The sequence below is a fragment of the Penaeus monodon genome, chromosome 1 (genome assembly GCF_015228065.2).
Source record: "Penaeus monodon isolate SGIC_2016 chromosome 1, NSTDA_Pmon_1, whole genome shotgun sequence".
NCBI classification, from domain to species: domain Eukaryota; kingdom Metazoa; phylum Arthropoda; class Malacostraca; order Decapoda; family Penaeidae; genus Penaeus; species Penaeus monodon.
In genome coordinates, this window is record NC_051386.1 from 57,015,768 (window position 1) to 57,028,267 (window position 12,500).

The following is a 12,500-nucleotide window of genomic DNA, read 5'->3' on the forward strand; positions in this document are numbered from 1 at the left end:
GGTGGGTTTCTGAATGAAAGGGGGGGGTTGTTTGTGGGTGAAAGAGGGGCTTGTTTGAGGGTGAAAAGAGAGGTTGTTTGTGGGGGAATGGGGTTTGTTTCTGCATGAAAGGGGGGGGGCCTTGCTTTTGGGCGAAAGGGTGTTTTGGGAGAAAAGGTAGGCTGTTTGTAGGTGAAAGCAGGGTTATTTATGGGTGAAAGGAGTGTGTATGTGAATGAAAAGGTGGGGGGTTGTTTGTGGGTGAAGGGGGGGGGGGGGTTATTTGTGGGTGAATGGGGGCTTGTTTATGGGTGAAAGGGGTGTGTCTGTGGATGTAAGGGGAGTTTGTTTGTGGATGAAAAGGGTCGTTTGTGGGTGAAAGGGGTGCTGTTTGTGGGTGAAAGGGGGTGGGGTGTTTGTGGGTGAAAGGGGGTGGGGTGTTTGTGGGTGAAAGGGGCGTGTTTGTGGGTGAAAGAGGAAGTTGTTTGTGGGTGAAAAGGGGGGTTGTTTGTGAATGAAAGGAGGATTGTGTGGGGGTGAAAAGGGGCATGTTTCGGGATAAAAAAGGGGGTTGTTTGGGGCTGAAAGTTTTTTTTGTTTGTTTGTGGCGTTTGTTTGTTTTGTTTTAGTTTTTTTCTGTGAGGATTTTCTGGTGAGTGTTGTATTGTTTGGTTGTGCTCTATATACACACACACTTACATACATACATACACACACACACACATATATATATGTGTGTGACAGACACACATATATATGTGTGTGTGTGTGTGTGTGTCTGTGTGTATAAATATGTATGTGTATGTATGCATGTATGTATGTGTATGTATGTATGTATATACATATTAACAGATAGATATAGATGTAGATATATCCATAAAGAGGTAGATAGATAAATAGATATATAGATAGATATAGATAGATACTGATATAGTATAGATAGATAGCTATACATATATGACAGATAGCTAAGATAATATATATATATATATATATATATATATATATATATATATATATATTCTTGTTAGCGCGCCGAACCACGCTTGATTAGGAAGGGCATCCAATCAGGCAAAGGTGAGACTGCCAAATGACCTCTCAATAGTGAATTGAGAGAGGCCTATGTCCTGCAGTGGAATATATGACTGTTAAATATATATATATATATATATATATATATATATATATATATATATATATATATATGTGTGTGTGTGTGGGTGTGTGTGTGTGTGTGTTTGGGGTTTGTGTGTGATGTGTGGGGTGTGGGGTTTGTGTGCGCGTATTTGTGTGTGTGTGTTTTGTTTTTGGCCCCGGGGTTGTGTGTGTGGGGTGTTTTTTTTTCTTTTTTTATCTAATTTTTTGGTGTTTTTGTTTTGTGTGTTTGAGTGTTTTTGTGTGTGTGTGTGTGTGCGTTGTTGTGTGTGGGGTGGGGCGTGTTTTGTGGGGGGTGTGTGGGGTGTGTGTGTGTGTTTTGTGGGGGTTGGTGGGTGTGGTGTGTGTTGTGGGGTGTGTGTGTGTGGTGTGTGGGGTGTTTGTGTTTTGTGCGTGTGTATGCATATTTTATATATATAATATAAAATTTTATTTAAAATCTTCTTTGGTGGGTGGTGTGTGTGTGTTGTGTGTTGTGTGTGTGGTGTGTTGTGTTGTGTGTGTGTTAGTTTTTTTGAAATGTTTTATTTTTTTTATTTTTATTTTTTTAAAAATATTTTTTTTATATTATTTTTTTAATCAAAATTATTTTGTTTAAAAATTTTATTTTTTTTATATATTGTTGTTGTTATGTAAGGCCCCCTATTTGTAAAATTAACCATTTGTGTGTGTATTACTTTTATTTTTATTTTTTTTTTTTTTTTTTTTTTTCCGTGGTTTCCCTGTTTGACCCGGGCCCGGGGGTCACACCCACCGAATTTAAATTGTATTTTTCATGTTGTGTGCCCGGAAACCAAAGTAGGGCCCCCGGGCCCTTTTCCACAGAGAGTGCCGGGTTTCCCTTTTTTTTTTGGGGAAAACTTCTTTTCTATTTACCCGGGCTGGGCCCAGCACAGTTTTGGGGGCTGGTTGGCCCCCCAAAAAGTGGCCAAGGCCCCCCTTTTTCGGGGTTGGGAATTTCCCTTGCCCCATTTGGGAACAACGCGCCGGCCGGTGACTCAAAACCCTCGAACTCAGTTTGCCGCCCCTTTGGCCAGCCCTTGGAGTCCGTTGCTCTAACCCCCTGGGGCCCCCGGGGCCTATGTGGTATATAATTATTTTATATATATAATATATATATATATATAATAATAATAAAAATATCATCAAAAACCCGGTATGCCCAGTTTGAGCAGCCGGGCCCCCTTTCCCCCCCATCCTTCGCCACAAATTTCGTCTTACGCTTTTTTTTCCCACTTTTCCCAATCGACAGCCCGAAAATATTTTTGGGATATTGTCGCTCAGCCCTGTCTTCGGTTTCCCCTTTTCCTCCTTTTTTCCTACCCATCCCTGCCCAGCAATTTTTTCAAAAACTTTTATTCTCTTCTGACCAATAAATTTTAATTTCTCTTTTTTCAAGAGGCCCAAACAGTCGGTCTTTAAAATTTATTTTCCCGAACTTCATCTTTTGGCCCTTCTTCTCGTCCATTTTAAAAACGCGTCCGTCTGTAACCCCCCAAAATTTAAAAAACCCCATTACCCTTTTTCGGTCTACCTACTTAAACACCCAACACCCCAAAACCCATATGAGAAAGGGGGAAAAACTAATGAGTTCAAAAACCCTCAGCTTTGTCGAAAAGGAATTTGTTTTGGGTTTTTCCCCAAAAATTTTATTGGAGAAATTTTGTGGCTTTTGGGGGCCCAAGGGTAATTTTTCTTTTTATCCCGGTGAATCCATCAAGTAAAATTTAAAAAAAGTCCAAATAAGTGAATTTTCTTTCACTTTTTTCCAAAAATCTTCCATTGATTGAAAATTGGGCCCCCCCCCAATTTTTTCCATTGCTTTTTATCTTTAATCTTATGATCTTATTTTTTTGGCATTAAGAAAAAAGGCCAGCCTTTTTCCCGTTGTTCTCAAAACTTTATTAGTAGTTTTTGTAGTTCAGGATACTGCTGGCAACCCAAAAACTATATCATGGGGCGTACCCAAAAGGTTTTGATATTTTTTATCCTCCAACATCCCCGGGTTCCTAAAAACCCCTAGAGCCCCTTTCCCCAAATTTTTTCGGGAATATATATTAAAGAGGTGTTGGAACAAAATTTGGAAAACCCTGGTCTACCCTTGTTTGACTTCAAACCCCTTTCTTTTTAAACCCATAAGGGGTTCTTACGGGCCTTTTTTTGTTGGTCATACAAGGTTTTTTATTGTTGGAGGGGTTTTTTTTGGAAATTTCATATGTACAGGTTTTTTCCAGAGGATATCGTGATCAAAAAAGTTTTTAAAAAGTTTTCACATAATCGAGGGAAAAACCCCAGGTATTAAGGTTTTTTGATGTTCTCTATTTTCCTCTATGACCCAAAATTTTTAAAATTTAAAATTTGGGTTTTGGTCCCTTTTTTCCAGGGCGAAAACCTGCGTTGGCTGATTTTCCTCTTTTAAAACTTAATTCATTTTTTCCCGGCAATTTTTTTTTTCAAAAATTTTTTGTTTGCTGTGACTTATTAATGAAAATTGCCCATATATTGTTGAAACTGAGTGCGTCACCTTTTTTAGGAATGGGAGTAAAGATGGATTTTACCAGTTTTGGCCATTTTCTTTTTTCCCCATATTTTTTAAAGATTTTGTAGAAAAAAAGTATTAAACCTTTCCCCAAATTTTTAAATTTAAAACCCTGCGTTATTTCATCTATTCCGGGGTTTGTTTTTTTTATTTCCCTTTTATGGTTTTATAACTTCGTCCACAGTGGCGGGGGTTCCTCGTGCATTAAAGTCGATTAATTTTTGTTGTTATCAATTCTTTTTGGGAAAAAGGAACAATAGATTCCATCAATTTTTGACTTTTTTTCCCATACTTAAAAAAAGCCCCAATCTTCATTTTTGATAGTGCCCAATTGTGGGTTTTAAATTTTGTTTTGTTTTTCCCCGTACCCCTTGGAAAGGTTTTTTTTTTTTGTTTATTGAAGAACATTTTTTCCAATTCTCTGGAAAATGTTCTTTTAACTTTTTTTTCCCTTTTTCTTGTCGAAAAATTTTTGAATTTTTTGTATTTTGTTTTTTGTAAATTATTTTTTTCAATTGGATTTTTGATACCTTTTTATTTTGGCATCTTTTTTTCCCAAATTTTCCCCTTAGTTTTTTTTAAAAAAAGATATCCGGGGGGAAATTTTGGGTCTTTCTTTTTGGGGGCGATATTTTTTAAAGCAGTGCTCGGGGAAGGAGTTTTTTTCCTTCTTCCCAAATCTTTTTGGTTTTTTTAATATTTCACAGATTGAGTTTTTCAAATTTTTTTTGACACGGGAATTCGAAATTTTTATCGATTTTTGTAGTCGAGTTTTAGGGGTTTGGGTTTGGGCCGCCCCCAATTTTTTTGAGTTTTTATTTTAAGTCAAATAGTTAGTAGTTGGGGGTTCCCTGTTGCAGCCCGGACCGGGTTTTGGGTTTTGGCCCATTTTTTATGCAATTTTTCCTTTTTTTGTTTCAGCCCCAAAGGGCCCCAATTTTTGGGTTTGAGTTTCCCTTTTGTCTGGTAAAAACCCACGTGAAACAAGCCCCCTTGGGTTGGTTTTGGGAAACCAATTTTTGGCAAAAGTAGATTATTTGTACAAACAGAATTCAAAAAAATTTTAACCCTTTTTTCATTTATATCTCCAAGCCCGAATTTTCCCAGGTGAAATTTTTTTAGATTATTTTTTCCTTTGGCGTTTAGGTCCCCATGATTTATTTTTACATCTTGTTAGGGGTTGTGTCCTAAAATAAACTTTGGAGAGAGTTATAAAAAAAATTTCCCTTTTTTCATCACCTTTTAAATTTGGGTTTGGGCGTAGCAATTGTAAAATATTTAAAATTTTAAAAGAGGTTTTTCTTGTATTTGAAATTTTTAAAAGCGATCATTTATTTGGGGGTACCCAATTAGTGCATTTCAGTTTTTTTTGTGGGGAAATGCAAAAACCCCCGGGCATAATTTTCCTTTTTCTTTTCCAGGAAAAAAAAAACGTCTTGGGTTTCCTTTAGTTTTGAAACTTATTTCTTTTTCCAAATTGGGCCACCCCCCCTTCCCGTTTGAATGTGGATCTTATCATTTTTGTTACGCAGTATTTTAATTTACCCACTTTTTCTTTTCCCTTCCCTTCCCCGTTCCGTTTTTAAAGTGTTTTTTAATTGGCCCTGTTTTCTTTTCTTCTTTTTTTCCAGTTTCATGTTTCCCTTTTCAGCCTGGTTTCCCCCTGATAACGCGCCCCTTGTCCCCCCCGCGGGCTGGCGATGTGGTTGAATTTGTTTCTGTATTTTTCATTTGGGTGAGGTTGTGGGAAAATAAAAGTTGCGTGGTCCCCAAAGGGTCCTTCTAAATCGCATCTCCAATAACTGGAGGAACTATCCCCCGCCGCTTTTAAAATGTAAAACCCAGACTTTTTTGGTGAAACCCTTCAGTTTGAAACCCCGAAGGTTTTTTCACCAAAAATCCCCCCGCCCTGTGGACAGTTTCACCCCGCAAACCTGGTTAAAGGGGCTAAAGGGTGCTTATTTTTTCAAGGGAAACCCCCGGGTGCAGTTTATTTTTCTTCCCCGGGCCCCAAAAAAATTTTAAATAATTTATTTCTATTTTTTTTATTTTTTTTGTTTTTTTCCTTTTTTTATTTATATTATGGGTTTTTGGCCCCTGTGTGTTGGGGTTTGGTTATGGGTATATGTGCGTCCCCCCTCCCCCCCCCACACCCCTTTTATTTTTTTTAAATTTTTATAAAATTTTTGTGTGTGTGTGTTTGGGGTGTTTTTTGTTGGGTGTGTGTGTGGTTTTGTTTTGGGTGTGCGGGGTGGGGGCGTGCGTGCGTTTTGGTTTTTTGTGGGGGTGTGGGATATGTTAAAAAATTTAAATCCCCCCTTTTCCCCAACTCCCCCGGATCTCTTCAAAGTGGGTTTTCCCCCTGAATTCCCCCCCCCTTTTACGTCCGAACCCCCCTCCCCTTGGGTTTTGCCCCCCCCGGGTAAAAAGGGGGGTGAATGTTCCCTTTAATTTTTTTTAAATGGTTCCCCTTTTTACCCCCGTCCCCCCCCTTTGGGGGGCCGGTTTCTGGCCTTTTTCCCCCGGTGTCCCCTGTGCTGAAATTTTTTTTAAACCCATCTCCCAAAAATTGGGGGAGGGACAAACGTTGGGTAAACCCCTTTTCTTCCTTCCCCCCCCCAAAAAAAGGCGGGGTAAAGTTTTGTAGCCAAATTTAAAAAAAAACATACTGACGAAATTTCCGAGAAAAATGATAACCCCCCCTCCACCCAAAAAATAGTCAGCCCCAAACTGGTTTTTGCTCCGGAAGGGCCCCCGGACCCGATTTCCAACCCTAAAAAGGGTTATTAATAAAAAGAAAAAAAAAAAGAAATGATAAGACATGTTCTTTTGGGTTTTCCCCGAATACAAGAAAACCTTTGAAAGGGTTTTACATGAAGTCCATGGGGGGGAAAAAATTTCTTCCAAAAAGGAATTTCCAAGCATATGTTTAATTTACAAAATTATTATGGCCCCCCAACGCAAACAGTAGAACCCCCGTGACAACGTAAATTTTTAAAATTTTATTTAGATTAGGGCAGGGGGGTGAGACAAGGGTTTAAAAACCCTTTTCCCCCAAATCTTCACATTTTTCCCGAAGGCATAAGGGAAAAAAACGCAAATCGAAAAATTTTTAAGGAACCCCAAAGGGTTGGGGGAAGCAAAAACCAAAACCCACACATGCCAAAATGGTTTTTTGGTTTTTAATGTGACACCCTGAATAATAAATTTGCAGGCAGGGGTTATAAAATTTAAAGCATCCAAAAAAAAAAGTCAAAGAAAATAGAAAGGGGCCCCAAAGACCCCAGTATAACATCAGGGTGAATGAAGCCCAAAAACAGAAAGTGGGGAATTAAATTTTTTTTTATATATACGGAGCTAGTTTACAAACAAATTAAATTTACAACAAGAATTAAACGAAGAATTGGGCAGTGTCCCAATGGGATTTAACCCCCATTCAATAAGGAAAAAATAAAAGGCCCTTTCAATTAAAAAACCAAAAAGAGACCCTCCAAACTCTGGCCTTGGCGAAACCCCCAAATTATGGGGCAGGGGTGTTTGGGTCTCAAAAAAAGCAGACGCCCCAAACGAACCCAGGCTTTCGAATTGGGGTGCAGACGTTTGCTAAGAAAAGGGGAAGGGAAAAAAGAAAGTGAAAAAGATTTTGACGAAGGGAAAAAAAAAAAAAGAAAAATAACAAAGGGGAATTTTATAAAACAATTGAAAACATATACATAAAATAAAACAAAACAAATAACATAAAAAAATATATAGAAATATTTGTGTGGGGGGGTTTTGTTTGTGTGGGGGGGGGTGTGGGGGGGGGGGTGGGTGTGGGGTGTGGGGGGTGTGGTGGTGGTGGGGGGGGGGGTGGGTGTGGGGGGTGTGGGGGGGTTTGTGTGTATATTTTTCCCCACCACCCCAAAAACACACACAAAAACCCCAAAAATATGAAAAAAAAAAAAAAATAATAATATAATTAAATATAAATGGAACCCCAATAAAAAAAATATAATAATATATTATAATAAAAAATATATTTTATATACACAAATATATAAAATTTTTAATATATTATAATATAATATAATATTATTTATAAAATCACACACACCACCCAAAAATATATTTTTATATTTCTATATATATATATATAAAAAAATATTTTTAAAATATATTTAAAAATATAATAAAACATATAAAATAGGGAATACCCCCCTAAAATAATATTTATTATATATATAAATTTTATATTATATAAAAAATGTTATAAAATATAAAAATATATATCTAAAATTATTATATTTTAAAATTTTAAAAAATTCTTTAGGCTTTTGTCCTACGAAATTCCTTTTTCTCCATAAAATTGTTTCTCTTTTAGTTCCCCTTGAATAAAGTCCACGGGATGAGGGCCTTTTTTAAAATGTCTGTTATTAATAGAGGGGAAAAAATCGCCTGGAGGGTTTTAGAAATATACAAAGGGTTAAAAAAATCCCCTTTAAACCCCCCCCCTTTTTTTATTTATTATAATGGGAAACCCCGGCAGGTGGTTTCCCCCTGGGTCGCAGGGGGGACCTTTTGGGGTAATAAGGGGGGTAAAAAAGGTGGCCCCCATCCCCTCAGGAAACCCGAACCCCCCACCGGGGTGGTTTAAATTAAAACCCAGGAGTAATATTATATATTATATTTTTATATATATATAATATATATATATAATATTATATATATATAATATATATAATATATAATTTGTATGTATGATGGGTTTTATATATTAAACATATATTATAATATATATATATATATAAATATATATTATTAAGAAAATTTCATATATACCCCAAAAAATATAAAATTTAAAATTAAAATTATATATTATAAAAAATATATATATATATATATAAAATATATACAAATATATATATATATATTTATAATATATTTATATATAATATTTTATATATATAATATACATTAAAAATATATAAACATCTAAGAAAAACCCGTTGATGACCCTTTCAAAAAAATTTCTTTAATTGAGTGTTTTAGAAATTCTAATAACTCTTTTTCAGGTTTTATAAAAAAAGTAAAAAAAACCCCCCTAGAGGGGGTTGAATTATCGTTTACAAAAAATCCTTTTTATAAGACCGGAAAAAGCCCCCCCCCAAAATCCTTACGAGTCAATATCCCAAAACTAAGCGACCCGGAGAAAATTTTATGGATTAAAAGGGAAAAAACAAGCAGTCTTAATTAAACCCCACATGAGAACAAATCAAAATGAGACAGAAAAAGAAAGAAAAAAACAATTTCCCCTGTTTGTATAAAAGTGTGTGTGGTGTGTGTGTTTTGTATGTGGTTTTTGGTGTGTTGTTTGTGTTTTTGTGGTGTTTTTGTCCCGTTTTTGGGGGTGTGGTTTTTTGTTTTTGTGTGGGTTTGTTTTGGGGTTTTGTTGTGGGGTTTTTCTGTTTTTTTTTGGGGGTGTGTGTGTGTGTGGGGGGGTTTTGGGGTTGTGTGGGGGTTTGTGGGGGGTGTGCGCGGTGGGTGTGTGGTTTGTGTGTGGTGGGTTGCGAAAAGGTGGTGTGCGTGTGCCTTTACCCCCCGCGTGGCGGTCGCGGCCCGGGGGTTGTCCTGGGTGTTTCCCCCAAGGGGGCAATTCCCTTTGACCCCCGACAAATTTCTTTAACGATGAAAAGTTTAGGGGAAGGGGTTTTTAAAACATTGAATTTTAAAAGGGGTAAAAGCTTTCCGATTTTGTCTTTTTTTTTGAAATTATAACCCAAAAATTTAAAGGGGGAAAAAAAAGATATAAAAAAAAAATCTATTTCGTCATTTTCTTTCTTTTTTTTTTTTTTCGCTCTCTTTTTCTTTCCCCTTTTTTTTCTTTTTTTTTTTAAAGGTGTTTGAAAAATTTCCAAATTTCCGGGGTTTGGGTTTACTCCATTTGAGCTTCCAATTTGTTTTGGCTGAAAAATTTAAAGAATCATAAAATGCGATCAAAAATTTTTTAAAAAATTTTTTTTGTAATCTCGTTTAAACCAAATTTCCCCTTTTTCCCGGGCTCCCCTTTCCCCTATTTTCTTGCTCTTTTTTCCTTTTTTCCTTTTTTTTCCCCCTTTTGCAACTGTTTTGCTCTCTCTCCCCTCTCTCTTCCCCCCCCTTTTTCCCTTTCCTCTCTCTCTCTTCCTTTCCCCTTCCCCCTCTCTCCCTTTTTTCCCCTTTTCTCTTCCCCCTTCCCCCTCCCCTCTCTCTCTCTCTCCCTCCCTTTCCTTCTCTCTCTCCTCTCTTTTCTCTCTCTTCTCTCCCCTCTCCCCCCTCCTCATCCCCTTCTCCTTTTTATTTCTTCCCCGGGCCTTCTCTTCTTCCCTTTTTCTCTCTCCTCTTTTTCTCTTTTCCCCTCTCTTTTCTCTTCCCCTCTCCTTTTAACCTCCTACTTTCCCCTTAAAACCCCCTCTCTTTTCTTCTTCTTTTTCTCCCCTTCTTTTCCTTTTTCTTCATCTCTCTTTTCCCCTCTTTTCTCTCATCTTTTTTCTCTCTTCTCCTCTCTCTTTCTCTCTCTCCCCTCCCCCTTCTTCTCCCTCTCTCTCTCTCCCCCTCCTCTCTCCCCTTCTCTCCCCCCGTCTCTCTCTCTCTCCCCTTCCCCCTCTTTTCCCTCTCTTTTCTCTTTCCTCTCTCTCTCTCTCTCTCTCTCCTTCTTTTCTCTCCTTTTTCCCTTTTTCTCTCTTTCCCCTTTTCCCTTTCCCTTTCTCTGCCTCCTTCTACTATCTTTTTTCTCTTCCCCTTTTCTTCCCCTTCCCTTAACCTTTTCCTCTTTTCTTTTTTCATGGCTCCCTGTTTTTGTCTTTTTTTTTTTTATTTTTTTTAATTTTGTTTGTTTCATTTTTGTTTTTTGTTTTTGTGTGTTCTGGGTTTTTCTTTTTTATTTTTTGTGTGGTGTGGGGGTGGTTTTGTGGGGGTGTGGTTTTTTTGGTGTATGTGGGGGTTGGGTTTTTTTGTGGTTTGGTTTGTTTTGTTTTTTGGGTTATGGTGGGGGTTTGTGTTTGGGGGGGGTTGTAAAAATCCCCGGGGCGGGGTTTCTCTTAAGGGGGGTTTTTTTTACTTTTTAAAAGGTTTTTCCCACCCCTTTTTGCCCAAAACCCTCCCCGATTTGTAATTTTCCTTCCCCGTTTTTACCTTCTTGGGTTTTATCTATTTTAGGAATGAAAAACACTTTTTGCCCTTTCCCTTTTTTCCCCCCCCGGGAAAAAAAAGAAAGGGTATCCCCCCCAATCACTCCCCCTAATTTCCCCCCTCAAAAACCCAATCCCCCCTTTTTTTATCCTTTTAATTTTTCTAAACCCCCCCCTCCCCCCCCTTTGGCTTCTTCTCCTCCTTTTTCCCCGCCCCTCCCTCTCTTCTCTCTCTCCCTCTCCCCTTTTCCCTCTCTCTCCCCTCCCCCTCCACAATCTCTTTTCTCTCCCCTCTCTCTCTCTCTCTCTCTCTCTTTTCTCTTTCACCCCTCTCTCTTTTTTTCCCTCTCTCTCTCCCCCTTCCCTCCCTCCCCCTCCCTCCCTCTCCTTTTTTCTTCTCTCTCTCTCTCTTCTCTCCTCCCTCCCCTCCCCCCCTCCCCCCCCCCTCCCTCCCCCCCCCCCCCCCTCCCCTCCCTCTCTTCCCTTTTTTTACCCAATAAGACGTTTTTCCCCTTTTGGGAAAAGTTTTAATAAAGCCCGTGTTGATGCCATGTTTTCCCCGAATTCGCCTTATAGTTTTTACGTCCCGCCTTCTCTTTAGGTTAAACCCAATTTAGGGCCGAAAGGGGAGTGGTTGATAAAAAAAAGGGGCCACGCTCACCCACACAACACTAAAAACCAAAAATAAATATATAATAATATATGTATAAAATCTATTTTATATATATATATATATATATATATATAATTTTTTATATATGTATATTATATTTAATTAAAATATATGCCTAAAATTTTATACTACATATATATATTTTTATTATATAAAATATATATATATATATATATATATATATATAAATTATAAAATATAAATTTTATATGCATATATAATGGAATATTTTATAATATATAATATATATATATAATAAATATATATATTTTTATTTTTATGCCGCTGGTTTTGTGTGTTGGGAAAAAGAGAGAGAGAGAGAGAGAGAGAAGAGAGAGAGAGAGAAAAGACAACAGACGGGGGCAGACAGACAGACAGCCCCGACAGAGAGGGGGGGGGGGGGGGGGGGAGAGAGGGGGAGGGGGAGGGGGAAAAGAAGAGGAAAAAAAAAGAGAATTTCCCCCTTTTCCCCGGGGTTTTCAAAACAAAGGGGGCCCCTTTACTGGGTCCTTACCTCTGCCAGATGAATGAGTAATCCTAGAACAATACCCAAAACTTTTGGATATTAAAAAGTTTAACAATAATTACTATCAATACTATTCCATTCCCCTTTTAAACAGCATATAATAATATATATATAATATTATATATATATATATATATATAAATATAATATATATATATATATTATTTATTTTATGTATATATTTTATAATATTATATAATATTATTTTAAAGTGTGTGTGTGTGTGGGGTGGTGTGTGTGTGTGGGTGTGTGTGTTTGGTGTTTTGTGTGTGTGTTTTTGTGGGTGCGTTGTGTGTGTGTGTGTGTGTGTGTGAAATATATTATAATATATATATATTTTATATATTATATATATATAAAAATATATATATTTTTGCATAAAATATATTTTATAAAATATATATACCTTAAAATAATATAATATATATATTAATAAATTATTATATATAAGCATAATATATATTATATATATATATATATATA

The 12,500-nt window shown here is 37.0% G+C and overlaps 1 protein-coding gene across 1 annotated transcript in view; it reads right to left on the bottom strand.

Annotated features, from left to right (window-relative positions):
- The window catches only part of LOC119577142 (cell wall adhesin EAP1-like), a 4,641-nt gene extending 2,535 nt beyond the window's left edge, over positions 1–2,106 (bottom strand). Inside the window, exon 1 of the mRNA XM_037924842.1 lies at positions 2,011–2,106. Coding sequence (XP_037780770.1) covers positions 2,011–2,106 — 96 coding nt within the window. The remainder of the gene's footprint in view (positions 1–2,010) is intronic.
- Positions 2,107–12,500: the final 10,394 nt, after the last annotated feature.